The sequence below is a fragment of the Micromesistius poutassou genome (assembly GCF_964030765.1).
Source record: "Micromesistius poutassou genome assembly, chromosome: 10".
Lineage (NCBI taxonomy): Eukaryota > Metazoa > Chordata > Actinopteri > Gadiformes > Gadidae > Micromesistius > Micromesistius poutassou.
The window spans coordinates 2235259-2252944 of NC_140280.1; the positions used below are offsets into that span (position 1 = coordinate 2235259).

General features: G+C 48.6%; 3 protein-coding genes across 3 annotated transcripts in view; 1 reads left to right on the plus strand and 2 right to left on the minus strand.

The window, feature by feature from the left end:
- Positions 1–2815: 2815 nt before the first annotated feature.
- smad9 (SMAD family member 9) lies at positions 2816–10888 on the plus strand. The gene is made up of 7 exons (XM_084473889.1): positions 2816–3038; positions 3938–4153; positions 5200–5475; positions 6258–6368; positions 7163–7384; positions 9373–9629; positions 10696–10888. Exons 1-7 carry the CDS (start codon positions 2843–2845, stop codon positions 10837–10839), a joined length of 1422 nt encoding a protein of 473 aa, XP_084330015.1. The 5' UTR covers positions 2816–2842; the 3' UTR covers positions 10840–10888.
- A 916-nt stretch (positions 10889–11804) lies between these two features.
- rfxap (regulatory factor X-associated protein) lies at positions 11805–13848 on the minus strand. The gene is made up of 3 exons (XM_084474411.1): positions 13138–13848; positions 12778–12888; positions 11805–12464 (listed from the first exon to the last, which is right to left on the minus strand). Exons 1-3 carry the CDS (start codon positions 13570–13572, stop codon positions 12360–12362), a joined length of 651 nt encoding a protein of 216 aa, XP_084330537.1. The 5' UTR covers positions 13573–13848; the 3' UTR covers positions 11805–12359.
- A 3470-nt stretch (positions 13849–17318) lies between these two features.
- ccdc169 (coiled-coil domain containing 169) overlaps positions 17319–17686 on the minus strand; it is a gene marked incomplete at both ends in the record, with an annotated part of 7220 nt that continues 6852 nt past the window's right edge. Inside the window, one exon of the mRNA XM_084473643.1 lies at positions 17319–17515. Within this exon, the coding sequence (XP_084329769.1) occupies positions 17319–17515 (197 nt within the window). The remainder of the gene's footprint in view (positions 17516–17686) is intronic.

A 17686-nucleotide genomic window follows, 5' to 3' on the forward strand; every position in this document is an offset into this window, starting at 1 on the left:
CTTGGCTCTCTCCAGGCTCGTGAAGCCAAATCACAAACACGCTGTACTACACGCACACACCTTCCTCCTCTGCGCTGCTGCCCTGGTCCCGAGCAAGAACTTACCGTATAGTCTGTACCACCACCACCACCACCCCCCCCCCCCCTCCCGCACCGTATCCGACTGGCACCGATGCACTTGTCACACCGCGGAGAGGTAAGGACTTTGGGATTATTTGCTAAGATGTTGAATTTAATGATCATCGTTGCTGTTGTGTTTTTCTTTCTTTTTTTTTTGTTGGGGTTAATTTTTTTTCTTTCTGCTTGAATGTTATTGCATGCTGTCATTGACGGAGCACTTGCGCCGGCGGGCCAAGTTGGCTTGACTTGCTGCTTTAACTCGACCCAGCTAACCCTAAATTAGGTTATAATTAATTATTTTTAGGGTTAGGGTTAGGCTTTTTTTTTAAATAATTTTTATTGATCTCTTCCATCAATAACACATTCTCAGTCTAAACGTGTAGTATTGCATAAAAGGTTAAATTGCTCAACTTTGTCGATGCCATTAATTCAACTTGGCTTGTCAAGGTGCGTGGGACATGAGATCAGATAATAATGAAATGTCTGCGCGATAGGGCAGCCGAGAAAAGGAAGCTGGTGTGTTTACTTTTGGTGTGTGTGTGTGTGTGTGTGTGTGTGTGTGTGTGTGTGTGTGTGTGTGTGTGTGTGTGTCTGCTTGTGTGTGCGTGCGTGTGTGTGTGTGTGTGTGTGTGTGTCTACTTACGTGTGCGTGCGCGCGCGTGTGTGTGTGCGTGTGTCAGCTTGCGTGTATGTGTCTGTGCGTGATGGCGTGTGTGTGTGTGTGTGTGTGTGTGTGTGCGCGTGATGGCGTGTGTGCGTGCATGTGTGCGTGTGTAGAGAGAGGAGGCTGGCGGGCGGCGGGCGTGGGGGGGGGGGGGGGGGGGGGTCTTGGTGATAAAGCATTAGGTAATTAGCCTATCTGGCCGGGTAGACCTAGTGACGCCGGAGTCATAAGGGGAGCCGTGGACTGATGCCGCTGCGGTGGAATGAGCAGTGGCTCTGGACCCAGCTGTCTGGCTCTGCGCGGCTCTGTCCTCCCTCACGGCTATTGTTGGGAGATTATGGGAGATCTTCTATAGTGTTCAGTGGGTTCCGTCAGTGTGCGTTCCGGCTTTTTTCCTTTTACTCCGCGCCGCGTGGACTCGTGTAATTATGTTTTTCTTGCGTGCGGAATAGTTTAATGGCAGGTCAATCACTCAGTTGTCTTACTATTATAGAGCAAACGGTTTCCCCCCGCGTCTCCTGTGGATGATCGGAACGTCTACAATCATAGGCCTTCGTAATCAGTGAAACACAAGACGCACGAAATATGCCTTTCCGTTTTCTGTCTCTCTCTCTGTCTCTCTCTCTCTCTCTCTCTCTCTCTCTCTCTCTCTCTCTCTCTCTCTCTCTCTCTCTCTCTCTCTCTATCGCTCTCTCCCACTCTCTCTCTCCCCCTCTCTCTCTCCTGTCCTGTGATGTGTGCTTGGCCAGACAGCGAGGCTCCTGGGCGTTAGGAACCGAGAGCACTGAAGAAGTCATAGAAAGGACACGCCTCATTCTAAAAAAAATCGCCTAAATGGGATCATCCACCGTCCAGCCTAAACCGTAACGTTTTGCAGTTAAAAGCAAATATACAGCATGTTTTAACAACGTGCAACTACGCTCAAATAGCCTCTATGTTTATAGTAGTGAAATGTTTAATGACAAAATTTTGTCATTATTAACTACTTAACGGGCCGGTAATGTAATTGGGTTCCACTGGGTTCGGAGCCTCATTAAGGGAACCTAGCCCTCTTTGTTAAGGGGTAAACAAGTTTAATGTTTGTGCTATATTCCAGTGAGGATATTGTTAGCAGTCAATTTTGGCTTGCATAAAAAATATAGAACCCCCCCCCCACCACCACCACCCTTTCTGGCCTTAGTTCCCCAAATGACCAAAGGCCACATCTTCTTCTGTATTTAACCTTTGTCTTCACAGCTGTTAGCTCGCGGTTTGGTTAAATTAGCAGTTAATACCGCACTCTCTTTTGCTCTTTCACTCTCTCTCTCTCTCCTCTGTCTCGGTCTCTCTTTCTCTCTCTCTCTATCTCTCTGTCTGTCTGTCTGTCTGTCTGTCTGTCTGTCTGTCTGTCTGTCTCTGTCTCTGTCTCTGTCTCTCACTCTCTCTCTCTCTCTCTCTCTCTCTCTCTCTCTCTCTCTGTCTCTCTCTCTGTGTCTCATTATTCTCTTTCTCGTCTGTCTCTCTCTCTCTCTCTCTCTCTCTCTCTCTCACTCTTGTCTCTCTCTCTCCCTCTCCCCAGATGATTGAAACCCGAGCTGTACCGCTGGCTGCGTGAGGGACAACTCTCCCCCCCACCACCACCACCCCCCCCCCCCCCTCCCCCCAGATTGGACACGCTCAGCCAGAGCGGGCCACATCTCTCTGCATGCCAACGCAGCGCAGGGACACCAACCAGATCAGGAGGAAGAAAAGGACAGAGATTTTAGCTTCGGTGTTGGGCACTCGTCCAGCCCTCTCCCTCTCTCTCCCTCTCTCTCCCCCTCTCTCTCTCGCTCTCTGACTCGCTCTCAGTGGCAGCGGTGTTTGCACAAGCTCGTCAGGTGACCTCGTCCTCTTGTCTGCGTCGCTACGACAACAGGCCACCGCTTCTTCTCTATATCCGCTGGTCCATTCCTCTCCAGACCTCCCCCCCCCCCCTTTCCATCCATCCATCCCTCCATCCATCCCTCCATCCACGCCACCGTCACCGACGGCAGCAGCAGCAGCAGCGGCAGCAGCGGCAGCAGCATCAGCAGCAGCGATGATGACCACCACCTCCATCACCTCGCTGTTCTCCTTCACCAGCCCGGCGGTGAAGCGGCTGCTGGGCTGGAAGCAGGGCGACGAGGAGGAGAAGTGGGCCGAGAAGGCGGTGGACTCGCTGGTCAAGAAGCTCAAGAAGAAGAAGGGGGCCATGGAGGAGCTGGAGAGGGCGCTGAGCTGCCCCGGACAGCCCAGTGAGTAACGCCCCTTCCCCCCCACCCCCCCCATATACAACCCCCATACACCCCCACACACCCCCACACGCCCCCACACGCCCCCACACACCCCCACACGCCCCCCCACACACCCCCACCCATCCTCATATACTTCCACACACCCCCATACACCCCCACACACCCCCACACACCCCCACACACCCCCACACACTCCCACACACCCCCATACACCCCCACACACTCCCATACACCCCCACACACCCCCACACATCCCCATACACCCCCACACACACACCCCTGAGTCTAGTGGGAGACGGCACACGGGGAGAGAGGGGGGAGGAGGAGGAGGAGGAGGAGGGGGAGGAGGGGGAGATGGGGTTGAAGCGTTTGAACTGGTCCCGTCGGGGGCTGCTGGATTATGGATAAACTATCACGTTGCGACGCAACGTCCCCCCTCACCGAGACGTCCTGCGGTTGAGCCTCTAGTGGAATAGTCAAGGGCCACACTGTCGCCACACTCGTCAATCAACAAAAGTATTTTGTTGACTTATTGAGCGTGGTCGGGATTCGTGGGATAAAACATGTCTTCGCCGGTTACAGGCAGCCGTCGTGATATCAATAATGCCTACGTATCCTGATACGTATCATGATAAACATGGTGCGATGTGCTTTGAGGGCCGGCACAGGCAAGACACCTCACCCCCTTTTAACCTCTAACTCATTAATGACAAGTATCTAAATTGGATAAACCGTCTAATTCTAACAGCAGCAAACACTAATTGATGCACGTATGCATCCAATACATACCGGTGCAGCATAGCTCTCTATGTCTCCGACCTCCCTCGTCGAGGTTCGTTTTCCGAACGGCTGGTGTTGTGTGAATGACGATGATGTTTCCCCCCCCCCCCCCTCCGCAGGTAAGTGCGTGACCATCCCCCGCTCTCTGGACGGCCGGCTGCAGGTGTCCCACAGGAAGGGCCTGCCCCACGTCATCTACTGCCGGGTGTGGCGCTGGCCCGACCTCCAGTCGCACCACGAGCTCAAGGCCCTGGACTGCTGCGAGTTCCCCTTCGGCTCCAAGCAGAAGGACATCTGCATCAACCCCTACCACTACCGCCGCGTGGAGACCCCAGGTAGGGCCGCAGCACGTGTTTTGTAATACACTTTGCTATGTGGTGTGTGTGTGTGTGTGTGTGTGTGTGTGTGTGTGGTGATTTACTTATTTTTTTGCAATACAATACAAACAACTTATTAATCCCACTAGGGGGCAATTTGTTTGAACAGCTTGTTGTCCACACCGTGACATACAAACAACAAAGTACGCATTCACCAGAGCTGAAATGGAATGAATCTATAATACAATTATGTTGATAAACTCAATAAACATAAAAAGGAATGAATCAGAAAAAAAAAAAATAGAAAACTTATTTTTTTTGTTGCTGTAATACTTTCAATGCTTGCTGGTTTCTCCTGCTGTGCTGCAGTCTGAACATGATCAGTGTGATTATTCATCCCGGTCGACTGATTGATCAACCGTTTTGAATCAATGACCAGACATCGCGGAGCGCATCGATTATGTTGGTTCAGTTCACTTACGAGATCCCAAACAACGCCCTTAAAATAGATTATGTGGTGTGTGTTTTTTTTTCCTCTCTGTTATGGTTTGGATCTAGAATAGCGGAAACGGTTATCTGATCTGATGCAGTGTTCCTGAGCTAGCTACATTGGCAGTAATATGATATTTAGCATCTCTCCCCCTTTCTGTCTCTCTCTGTCTCTCCCCCCTCCCTCCCCTCCCCACCCTCTCTCTCTCTCTCTCTCTCCCCCTTCCCCCCCCCTCTCTCTCTCTCTCCCCCCCCTCTCTCTCTCTCCCCCTTCCCTCCCCCTCTCTCTCTCTCTCTCTCTCCCCCCCTCTCTCTCTCCCCCCCTCTCTCGCTCTCTCTCTCTCTCTCTCCCCCCCCCTCTCTCTCTCTCTCTGTCTCTCCCCCTTCCTCCCTCTCTCTCTCCCCCCCCTCTCTCTCTCTCTCTCTCTCTCCCCCCCCTCTCTCTCTCTCTCCCTCTCTCTCTCTCTCCCCCCCCCTCTCTCTCTCTCCCCCCCCCCCCCTCTCTCTCTCTCCCCTCCCCCCCTCTCTCTCTCTCTCTCTCTCCCCCCCCCTCTCTCTCTCTCTCTCTCCCTCAGTGCTGCCCCCAGTGTTGGTGCCCCGCCACAGCGAGTTCAACCCCCAGCACAGCCTGCTGGCCAAGTTCCGCAACGCCTCGCTGCACAGCGAGCCGCTGATGCCCCAGAACGCCACCTACCCGGACTCCTTCCCTCCCCTGCCCTGCGCCGCCTCCTTCTCCTCCTCCGCCTCCCCGCCGCCCTCCTCCCTCACCCAGTCCCCGGCCTCCCGGAGTTACCCCAACTCCCCCAGCAGTGCGGCCGAGCCGGGCTCCCCCTTCCACGTCACACACACAGGTACACCCTCCACCCCCACCCCCACCCCCACCCAAACCCCCACCGCACTGAACCGACCAGGACACTGCTGCACCTAAATGGGACACATTACACCACCAGGTGTGAGTGGTGATGAGCCGTTACAAGCCGTTTTTTGAAAGTCTGCCTCTTCTGACATCACAGGTGGGCGGGTTCTCCTAGACGTGTGACGGATAGATGAGCAACGTTTGCTACGTTCCCACTGGGTAGGCTGGTGGACTGATCTATCCAGCACACATCTAGGTGTGCTGGATAGAGACAGCAGACCTAGATGTGGCTCTTCTGACACTTGTGGTGTTCAGAAGAGGCAGATTTTCCAAACGGCTTGTAACGGCTAATCACACTCACACCTGGCGGTAGAATATGGGACCTTTAACACGGCGATTATAGGACCAAGCTGGAAGAAGAAGCTAGCTGGACTACGCTAAAGTAGGACCTTATAAAAGATAAGGTCCTACTTATAATGTCAACTAGGACAACGTAGGTTGTAGGTTGTTGAGATACGTTACATATGATGAGCTAAGTGAACTAAACTAAGTGGTTGAGATGAAGAATAGAGAAGAGATCAACAGATGAGATGAAATTTATTTATTGCGTTCATATCTCAGCCAGCAAATTAATCTTTTATTATTATAATTGATATTTTCTTGGTGTTTTTTCCTTACCTCTTGTGTATGTTTGTGTGTGTGTGTGTGTGTTCGTGTGCGTGCGTTTGTGTGTGTGCGTGCGTGTGTCTGTGTGTGTTCTCTCGGGGGACTGGCCAGCGGAGACCCCTCCCCCGCCCTACAGCATGATGGAGACCACGCCTCAAGAAGACGTCAAGCCCAGCAACGCGCCGCACACGCACAAACTCATCCTCTCCACCCCCAACCGAGGTAACGCACACACACACACACACACACACACACACACACACACACACACACACACACACACACACACACACACACACACACACGCACACGCCCGGAGACCCTCCTCCATCACCTCCACTCTGACCTGACCTAACATGACAACAATTCATTTGGCCAAACGGGCAGATTTGTTAGTGAATAGGAAAAACACTCTTCATTGGATTATTGAGAAAGTTGCATGGCATTCCACGCATGTGTGAGTGTTTACTGTGTGCTACGTCCAGTGTGTGCTACGGCCAGTGTGTGCTACGTCCAGTGTACTACATCCAGTGTGTGCTACGTCCAGTGTGTGCTACGTCCAGTGTGTGCTACGTCCAGTGTGTGCTACGTCCAGTGTGTGCTACGTCCAGTGTGTGCTACGTCCAGTGTGCTACGTCCAGTGTGTTGGCCATCTCTCTGTGCTTCGCTGTGTGCTACATCCAGCGTGTTCGCTAACTCTGTGTGTGCTACGTCCAGCGTGTTCACTAACTCTCTGTGCGCTACATCCAGCGTGTTCACTAACTCTCTGTGTGCTACGTCCAGTGTGTTCGCTAACTCTCTGTGTGTGTGCTACATCCAGTGCGTTCGCTAACTCTGTGTGTGCTACATCCAGCGTGTTCGCTAACTCTCTGTGTGCTACGTCCAGCGTGTTCGCTAACTCTGTGCTACATCCAGCGCGTTCGCTAACTCTGTGCTACATCCAGCGTGTTCACTAACTCTCTCTGTGTGTGCTACGTCCAGCGTGTTCGCTAACTCTCTGTGCGCTACGTCATCAGAGCTGCGGCCGGTGTGCTACGAGGAGCCCGAGTACTGGTGCTCCATCGCGTACTACGAGCTCAACAACCGCGTGGGCGAGACGTTCCACGCCTCGTCGCGGAGCGTCCTGGTGGACGGCTTCACGGACCCCTCCAACAACAAGAACCGCTTCTGCCTGGGCCTGCTGTCCAACGTCAACCGCAACTCCACCATCGAGCACACGCGCCGCCACATAGGCAAAGGTGAGCCGACTGGTTCGTCCCCGCAGCGCCGGTTCTGCTTGACCCACTGGGCACTCGCATTCCACTCCCTGCTCCAAGCCAGCGAGCAGTAAGGGCCTCTTACCCAAGTTTTAAAGTTTGAGAATAGGTTGAGATCATTTTCGACCCCCAAGGCCTCTAGTCACATTCGCTTTACCAGATAAAACTGTAACTGAGTAATGAGCGCCAGCTGTCCTGAGGGAAACTTCGCAGTAGAAGCTCATAATTCGCTTCTTATTAGAAGAGACGCAGGTTTGATTCTGACCTGTGGTCCTTGTGTCCTTCTCTCTTCACTGTGCTGTGTATCATGGAACAACGAGCCCATGCAAAAGAACTATTATATATCTATATATAGATATATATCTATATATAGATATATATAGATATATATAGATATAGATATCCTGTAGATGAGGTGTGGACCAGAAGTTCACATACATAATATTTGTGCATTGCTGTTTTGAATTCGATCTCTTTTTATTACATTTCATTACTGTTACAATAAAGGGAAGGTTTGGTTGCCTGGATGAGTAATGAATAATAATATGAACGATAATTACCCATCTGGAAAATCTCTTGCTCTAAAAGCTTCGTAGACTATGTCACCATTGCCCATGTTGTGGTTTGAATTGAGTGTCTGAAAAAACAAGCAATATATAATGTTATATTTAGTAATACGATAGGTGCAATTATATTTCTTCAATTATTTATACCTTTTTATGGAAGGCTCATCTCTCCAAAAAGCTTCAATATCTAGAAAGGCTTTAGAGCTAGTTATTATTTAGCGGCATTAAGATTTGTTTAGTTTGTTTTAATCTGGTTTCTGCGGGCTTTCCTGCCAGGTAGAAATGGATCTCTAGAATCTGGATTGGTGTAAGATTTCTATACAGATCATGTTTCCAAGGGTTACAGTAAACTGTGCTTCGTGAGAGGAGAAGAGATGTTTGAGAAATTGTCTGCACCGCACGCACACACATGCGCGCACACACACACACACACACACACACACACGTGTGTGGTGATCATGAGGGGATAATGGCAGATTTGGTCTTTGATCTAGAAAACGTTAGTTTTGATTTTACTGTCTCTATTTTTTGTGGGTTTTATTTTATCTTTTCATGGTTAGGTTTATTTCGTTAATCTCTTTAACACAGTCACAGCCCTAAGGGGCTTTGAAGTCCGACAATCAGATGATATTTTAAGACACCAAACGATTTGGAAAATCCACCACAGACTGTGGGGGAGGACAGAGAACTTTAACCACAGACTAACTAGTGTATTCCAAAAAGCAGAAAACGGATTACTTTCTACATTTTATGGAATTATTTTACTGCTATGTGAAATTCCATTCATCTTTGTACTCATCTTTTTTCATATTTGTATTCCATTCAACTTTAACTTTCTAATAATACCATTCAACGTTAACTTTGTAGTAACTCCATTCCACTTTAACTCTGTAATAACTCCATTCCACTTTAACTCTGTAATAACTCCATTCCACTTTAACTTTGTAATAACTCCATTCCACTTTAACTCTGTAATAACTCCATTCCACTTTAACTCTGTAATAACTCCATTCCACTTTAACTCTGTAATAACTCCATTCCACTTTAACTCTGTAATAACTCCATTCCACTTTAACTCTGTAATAACTCCATTCCACTTTAACTCTGTAATAACTCCATTCCACTTTAACTCTGTAATAACTCCATTCCACTTTAACTCTGTAATAACTCCATTCCACTTTTAACTCTGTAATAACTCCATTCCACTTTAACTCTGTAATAACTCCATTCCACTTTAACTCTGTAATAACTCCATTCCACTTTAACTCTGTAATAACTCCATTCCACTTTTAACTCTGTAATAACTCCATTCCACTTTAACTCTGTACTAATAACTCCACTCAGCCTCCACTGCCTGTCGTCCTTCCCCCCCCTCACGGGCTCTGCTCCCTGGTTGCCGGGCAGGTTTGCACCTGTACTACGTGGGCGGGGAGGTGTACGCAGAGTGCCTGAGCGACAGCAGCATCTTCGTCCAGAGCCGCAACTGCAACTTCCAGCACGGCTTCCACGCCACCACGGTGTGCAAGATCCCCAGCGGCTGCAGCCTGAAGATCTTCAACAACCAGCTGTTCGCCCAGCTGCTCTCGCAGTCCGTCAACCACGGCTTCGAGGTGGTCTACGAGCTCACCAAGATGTGCACCATCCGCATGAGCTTCGTCAAGGTACCGCTGCCGAGCTCCACGCCCAGCTTCACGACGACGTGCTCTTCTTTCGAACCAGTCGTTTAAGGCTATAGTGTATTGTGATTTACCTGTTATTGTATCCTCAAGAGCTATACGTAATAACACATTTATTTATGTATATATGTAGATATCATATATTTACATATATATCTACATATATTTTTTATATAGACATTATATAGTCATATTTTTTATATATATATATTTTTTTATATATATATATATATATATATATACACACATATATATATTTTTATATATATATATATATTTTATATATACACACACACATATATACATACACAATCTAAAAATATATTAATTATATATATATATATATGTTTATAAATATATATAAGAGCTACATCGGCTGCTATAGAAACATTAGTTCTGTGAAAGCCTGATGCTCCCATAATATTTCCCAGCAACGGCCCGTGAAGTAGGCCTCCGGAGAAACAGCTAATCCAAAGGGTTTCATATAACAGGTGATGGTTATGATATCCCACCGTACAAATTGACCCACAACTTGAGGATAACGGGAATGAAAAGCAGCCAAGTGAAAAAAGCAAGAAATTTAGAAAAAGGACAAATGTTCAATCGCCAACTTTTGTTGATTGTAAGTGTGAACACCTAATCGGTGCAACAGGAGCAGGTGAATGATGTTCCCGACCCTGAATCCCTCGCTCACCAGGGAAACACAACGTCGTTCTACCAAGTAAAATACTGTGCTGCTGATTCTCCATATCGCCATCTGTCCGCCAACATCCTCAATATCATACAGGGCTAATTACAATTTAATCCTGTAGCTTTCTGATTGAATTTCCCCCCGAAGAGCCTCTCGCAGTAACGTAATACACTGTTATTATCACTGCCCTGGATTCTGGTCCAGGGATGGGTGCCTGCCAACACCAACCACACCTGCACATAGGACCTACATAGAGGCTGACACAGTCATGCACAATACACACATTCACCAGACACGCGTGGTCAAGTTCGCCTTTAACTAACTAACTCATTGTTTATGTATTTATCTGTTTTGTTTTAGGGCTGGGGTGCGGAGTACCACCGCCAGGATGTCACTAGCACCCCCTGCTGGATTGAAGTGCACCTGCACGGGCCTCTGCAGTGGCTGGATAAGGTCCTGACTCAGATGGGATCCCCACATAACCCCATATCCTCCGTGTCATAACACACAAGCACACGCCAACACGCCCTTTTCTCTATTGCTCTCTCACACACACACACACACACACACACACACACGTAAGATGTGTCTGAAATGGATGAATGGCTTTTGGTTATTTGGTTAACCAGTGTCCCAATAAATATTTCAGATCTGGAATCAATTTTAGGGCACTTGAGATATCCCGTGATGCACGCTGGTGAACAGCTGGGCTCCCTAGTAGAAGCCGAATTTAACAGCGGTGCTTCAGATCAGACATATGAAAGTGCTGGTAAAAGACAACAAGGTTTGATATGCAACTGTGACGTGTATCTCCGTACTACTATTCCATTCTGAATGGGCCGTTTCTCTCAGTTCACACTTTCGTCATTTCAACAGAAGTAGGTGTACAGTGTTTGTGCTTCTCCTCGTTTGCGCTGTACCGAACGCACTCCAAGACAATGAAGTGGGATCACATGTTGGTACGAGGTCTGTTTAACTGTTATTAGTTTGTATGTGTTGAACTTGTGTATTATATACTGTTTGAATATGTATAAATATATGAACTGATTGCTTTTTACTTGTCGAATTCAAGGGACTGTCTTGTCTTTATACTATCTTTAAGATAGATAGATAGAGATATATATATATATATATATATATATATACACACATATATCAACACACATTATTGGGTCATAGAATAGAGTGGCTTCCAGTGGAGCTACGTTGCCTCTGCAGGAATAGAATATGATATTCATAAGTGCGTTTGGATTAGTGTATAATCCCATCAAATCGAATACCATTACCTTATAATGAGACCTGTTCTATGTCACGCACATGTGATCGTATTGAGGCAAGATGTATTCCCACAACCAGACCCAATCACAGAAGGGAACCCTGATTGGTCAGAGCTGGGAGCTGGCCTAAAATCTAAATTGGCTCAAGACAGGCGTGCCACGTTACACACAAATAATAACTTAACTCTCAGCTTAAATAATGCACCTTTTAATATGACTCTTCGATGGAAAATATTTGCACCACACACACACACACACACACGTATAATAAACGCTTAAAATAAATAATTGGCTTACTGCATGTTTAGTGTCCTTAAATTATTTTGTAGACTATGCTTATCTAAAAGAATCAATTCATTTTCCAGTGTGTCACTCGTGTAATTGATTTGATTTTAACCTGTAGATGGCAGGAAAAAAAAAAACTTGTTGTAGGATTAACTCTGACACTTTTGCTTACTATCAAGGTCAAAAATTCATAACTTGCACGTCAAACCCAACAATGTAGTTTGCGCTTCACAAATGTCTTGGTTGCCTGACAAAAAAACAACAACATATGTAACCGGTAGAATTCCTAGAGTCCGTCAAAGTCAATATCATGACAAGCAACGATAGGACAGTTGGAAACCCTGGAACGTCGCTTGCTGTGGTCGCCCAAAATCCAAGGAAATCCCACCTGTGATTGGCTGGCAACCCCTGGGCAACCTGCTGTGAGTGGTCAGCCCCCCCGGGAAATCCAGCTGTGATTGTCTAGCAACCTGGGAAGTCCGGCTGTGATTGGCTGCGGCTTTGGGTGACCAGGCGCCTCTGCTGTTGCTGAAGGAAGCTGATGACTTCCGGGCTCCTGAGTAAGGACTGGTTAGTGTCACACACACACACACACACACACACACACACACACACACACACACACACACACACACACACACACACACACACACACTATCAGTCAAAAGTGCTTCTCATAGCACTTGTACTTTGTTGAAAGACCAACATAAATCTATAAATCAATCTTTTTTTTTAGGTTAAGGTAAACGGAGAAACAGAAAACTATTCATGTGGCTGTTGCCATAGTAAAAGATTTACAAATGAAACGCAATGACCAGGAGGAGGAGCCGTAGTAGTAGTAGGCTTTGATGTCCAGAATTAGTCGCGCTGACGTACGTACCAGCCTCTTTTGGTTGAGCACCTGCTCTATCAGGGAGGGTCTGGCCGGCCGGTCCCCTATGGTGCCAAGGCGCTGCTTGTTCACGGACACGGGCCTCTCCTCCGCCGTCTCCTGAACACACACACACACACACACACACACACACACACACACACACACACACACACACACACACACACACACACACACACACAGTTTATGGTTTCGAGGGGTTTGTGACTCGATGGGACCACCGTCTCAACTAACCCACTAGTGGTCATGTACGGATGTTAATAGCTTTAATCACAAGGGGTTGTTTTTTTTTGGCATGATGAAACGCTACCCCCAAAAAAGAGCACACTGTCCCCCCCCCCCACTCACATCAAGTTTCCCACTCGACAGGGCCTGGTCACTCTTCTTCTTCTTGTACTTGTCTTTGTACATCTTGTTGCGGTGCTTCTTGCACATCCAGGGCTTCCTCTGCTTGGCCACCTGCGTGGTGGTCTCGGTGCAGCCCTCGTAGGTGCACTGCTTGGGGGCGTTGTCGCCCTCCGACGCGTCCTCGTCGTTGAGCTCCTCCGGGCTGGCGGCGCTGTCCCGGGGGTCCGAGGTGTCCAGCATGTCGGCCTCCTCGTCCGCGTCGTCCATGTCGTACGAGAACATGTTGTTGTTGTCCGACTCCAGGGGCGTGACCACGTTCCGGCTGTCCACCACGCCGCTCTTGTTCACGTAGTACCGCTGTCCGTCCTTGGTGAGCAGCAGGGTCGACTCTTTGTCTTTGTTGCCGCCCGCCGCCGTGCTGTCGTCTTCGCTCATGTTCGCGGATTCCAGATCCAAGCTGTTTTTCTGGACTCCTTGTGAATATTTATAGTGTAAATAGGCTGTGTGTGTGTCTGTGGTGCCAGCGTTGTCTAGTGATCCGTGGCTCGTAGTGGCGTGTGGTGAGATCCCGGAGCGCAGCACATGGATCGACGCGCTCTGAGCGTATTAACAGCGGATGAGTAGAATTAGGGATGCGACCCGAGCATTGTTTCATTCGCTCTTAATCAACAAGGGTCGGTGTTGTCCGCAGCGCATCGCAGCCTACTTGCACCCCTGGACGGCTCGTATGATAACAAGGCTGTTCTTCTTCGGCGGAAGAATTCCGTAGTTCCGTGTCGCTATTCCTTACGCACGCTGCCCCCTAGCGGCGGGACAGAAGAGTGGTGAAATAAATTGAGTGTGGTTTGAACCAGAGCCATGATAGAGAAGGTCATTAGGTGACTTTGTTTTTTTGGTTTCTCTCTTGGTTTCTCACAATGTTTTTCTCTTTTTCTCGTTTTCATGATCTCTGTATTAACTGCAGTATACAACAGTGTACACAGTGTGTGTGTATACTACAGAGTATACATATAAAATGTAGGCTAAAGTTATATGTAGGCCTACGATAAAGATGTGATGTGTATTGTAAATAACAACCAGTGGCATTGAGTTGTTATACCGTTTTTTTATTAGGAATATTTTTGCTAGACCATTTGAACAGATACATGTTTTAATATTGCAATGGATTCTAATGCTGTAGCACATTAGTGAGCACAAGTAAAAAAAAAAAAAAAATCCACATTTGTGCTTTAGCATGTCAATTTCAACAGCATGATTATTCCAATGTTATAAACTGGACATTATGGAACATATATTGTATATCTGTCTGAATTGTAAGGGCTCCTCATGAAACGTGAATAGAGCTATAGAGTAAAGCTCTTTGCTTTGTGTACGTTGATGCAGACAGTTTTTTTTCTTTCCTTTGCGGAGTCCGGCGAGTATTGAAAGATAACGGATTGGTAACTGTTAAAAAAGAATGGTATGTTATTTACAAAACGTACAAACTATAATACCACCAAAGCGTATAAGAGTAGGCTACTGTATTCACTGTGTGATGAACACTGTTGACCGTCTGTCTGTCATGCTTGTGATGAAGATGATACCGTACGATGGACATGATTCATATCCTCTTGTTTTTTTCACTGGGATGTTTTGAAATGTTTTGCAGATGGTAACGATGAACCGCCTAAGCAGTTAGTCCGTTTATGAGAAGTCTATCACAGCGGCATTCCAGTCATCAGCTAGCTTCAGCTGAACATCTGCTTTTATATCTGGATCACGATAACAAAACACGATATCGTGTTTACGCAAATATGATAAGATCATATTCACTGTGTGGGGGGGGGGTTAAAAATCACAAAGGTAATGAAACATGGATGAGTTTGCTACAAGCACTTGCTATTACTGTTAAATTCAAGTGGTTAATTCAAGTTAACATTTACCGTTTCATAAGAATACCCCGGAGCACCCAAATCAACCATTATTATGAAAATAGTGGTTTGTGCAAAACATGATGAAGGGCACTCAAACCTTACACGGAGGGCATCGATTACCAGGTAATGATGCAGCATGACGATGTTGAATCCTCAAATCGATTGAGCAATAAAAATACATTTGCACATGTTTTTTTTTTTTTTTTTTTTACTTCTGTCACCGTTTGATTTTACGCTGTTCGGGCGGTGGGGGGGGGGGGGCAGCACATCCTAAAAGACACAAACGAGATCTACGTCTACACAGTTGTATTTTCTCATCACCTCCACTCCGCTGGAGTCCACACACACACACACAAAAAAAACAATATCTTTTATGAAAAAAAGGCAAATACACTACATACTAATAAAAAGTATGTGAGAAAGGTAAAGAGATAAATAAGGTTCAATAAAAACATGAACGCTTTTGTCCGTTGCGTGTCCCCTTATTGCCTTGTGGAGCATCATCATCTTCATCGTCATCGTCGTCATCGTCGTGGTCACGCCGTGGAGAGGCGTCTGAGTGCCGAGCTCCGATCATCACAGAGAGGGAAGGCCCCTCTCTCGCTCCCGGAGCTCCGGAACGTCTGCTCGGATGAGGGAACGCTGACGAGTCGTCATCGCAGCCCCCCCCCCCCCCCCCCCCGCCCCCTCCCACCACACATCATTTGTATTACATAGCCTATTTCGATTTTTCTCTTTTTTTTTCTTTTCCGTTTTATTTTTTATACATTCTCCTCTTGTCTTTCCGTTTTTTCGTCGCCCAGCCCTCCACCTCGTTTCGGCACATCCTTGCTTCTCTAGAATGTCTCTCTACATGTCTCTGCCCCCCCCCCGTCCCCTATCCCTCCTCTCCCCCCTCCCCCCCCCCGCCCTCACCCCCCCTCCTTCTGGAGGAGCAGATGAGGACTGATGTCTCATGTCTCTCCTCCCGACTCCCCCCTCCACACACAGAAACGAGCGAGGAGAGGAGAGGCCGGGACGATGGAGGGGGGGTCCTGGGCTCCAGACCCCTGGGGGGGGGGGGGGGCAGAGAGCGGGGCCGGCCAGGCTGGTGGAGCTGGTTCTCTGGGCGGGGTCGAAGGGGGGGTGGGGGCGGGGGGGAGGGGCGGGCGGGGCCGAGGGCAGGAGGCCCCCGGCGAGGTGATTGGGCGGAGCGTCCCCTGGTCGTGTGGGTGCTGGGTGTGGGCGTGGTCGCGGTGGTCGGCGTGGCATTCTGCGGCGGCGGCGGCGGCGGCGGGATCACATTCGGGTGGCGTCTTCATCGGAGAACCGGCCCCTCCTGATCAAGAGGGGGGGCCTGGGGGAGGGGGGGGGGGGGAGGAGGAGGAGGAAATGACATGATGAATCGTGGATCCGAGACAGCAGGGGAGGAACGCCACGAGTTCAGGACACATTGATTAGTGACACATGACCTTCCTGTATGGCGGGCAGGAAGGAAGCAGTTCGCAATTTGATGAACGTGAAAATGATTATGTCACAGAGCAGCGTACAATGAGTCTTCCTCTTCAGGGAAGCGGCAAAAATAGCAACGAATGAACCCAACATTTCCATGACATTGATGTACATTGATGTAAATGTGTTTTTACGCCAATGTTCAGGAAATGTAGTCAGAGAGAGTCAGAGTTCTGGTTTTCAACGTAAAAGTCCTCAACAGAGGACTTTTCATTCTACAACTATTGATTGGAAATCCCGCAGTCTGGTGGTGGACACGGTAGAACTTTGTACGTTATTTATGAATCGCCACTCTTCCACCATACATGTGTACGTGTCTGACAGACACGTACACACCAATGGGTCTGGTCGCCAAAGGACCAGACCCATTGGTGTGGGGACTGGTCGCCAAAAAAAGGTCGGTGACCAATCACAGATCAGCATTCAAAATCAAGAGAGGGAGACCCATTGACAGAGGCCATGCAGGACAACACAGAGGACAGACAGAGGGACATGGGGCTGGACCACTGATCTGGGCAACATCTGCCCTGGTGTCTGAGGAGGATGAAAGGAGGAGAAGCATAGAGCCAGGGGGCATGGTGATGCCTCAGCCAATCACGGAGTGCATGAAGGACATCAAAGAACACACGGATGCATGAGCCAATCAGAGAGAAGCGCACACAGGCCTGAAGGGGGGGGGGAAGGGGGGGTGGGGGGGGGGGGCAGCAGACGTTAACAAGCACTTTTATCTATTTGTCGTATGTGACCGGCGAGGTCACGTTTCTATGGAAACCTGGCCTACCTCATCCAGTACATGGCCGGGTGCTGGTAGAAATCCAGCGAGCCGGACCTCTGCATGGAGAAGCTGCCGTCCAGCTGTGAAGACAAAGAGAAGGCGGTGCAGTACAGTGCGAGTACATCAACCCACAGACAGCAGAACACTCTGGGCCCCGGCGGCGCCTGCAGGGAGCAGGCAGCCTCTTTACAGCGGCCTCCTGTAATTACAGAGGGGGCCCACCGCCGCCGCCGCCGCCACCGCCGCCGGGGCCACCACAGACACTCACAGTAAATACAAAACACAGGAAGTATTGAGGGGTGGGGCGGGAGGGAGGAGGCTCCGCTCAGCGGTGTTACCCGCATGGCTGACGACGGGCAGAGCTCAGTGA

Excerpts from the sequence above, each read along its gene's own strand:
- smad9 (XM_084473889.1), top strand. The coding sequence starts at position 2,843 with ATGATGACCACCACCTCCATCACCTCGCTGTTCTCCTTCACCAGCCCG. Across the intron at positions 4,154-5,199 it reads CCGCCGCGTGGAGACCCCAG|TGCTGCCCCCAGTGTTGGTG; the intron begins GTAGGGCCGCAG and ends TCTCTCCCTCAG. Across the intron at positions 5,476-6,257 it reads CTTCCACGTCACACACACAG|CGGAGACCCCTCCCCCGCCC; the intron begins GTACACCCTCCA and ends GGGACTGGCCAG.
- rfxap (XM_084474411.1), bottom strand. The coding sequence starts at position 13,572 with ATGAGCGAAGACGACAGCACGGCGGCGGGCGGCAACAAAGACAAAGAG. Across the intron at positions 12,889-13,137 it reads TGTCGAGTGGGAAACTTGAT|GAGACGGCGGAGGAGAGGCC; the intron begins GTGAGTGGGGGG and ends GTGTGTGTTCAG. Across the intron at positions 12,465-12,777 it reads TGCTCAACCAAAAGAGGCTG|TCCTTACTCAGGAGCCCGGA; the intron begins GTACGTACGTCA and ends GACACTAACCAG.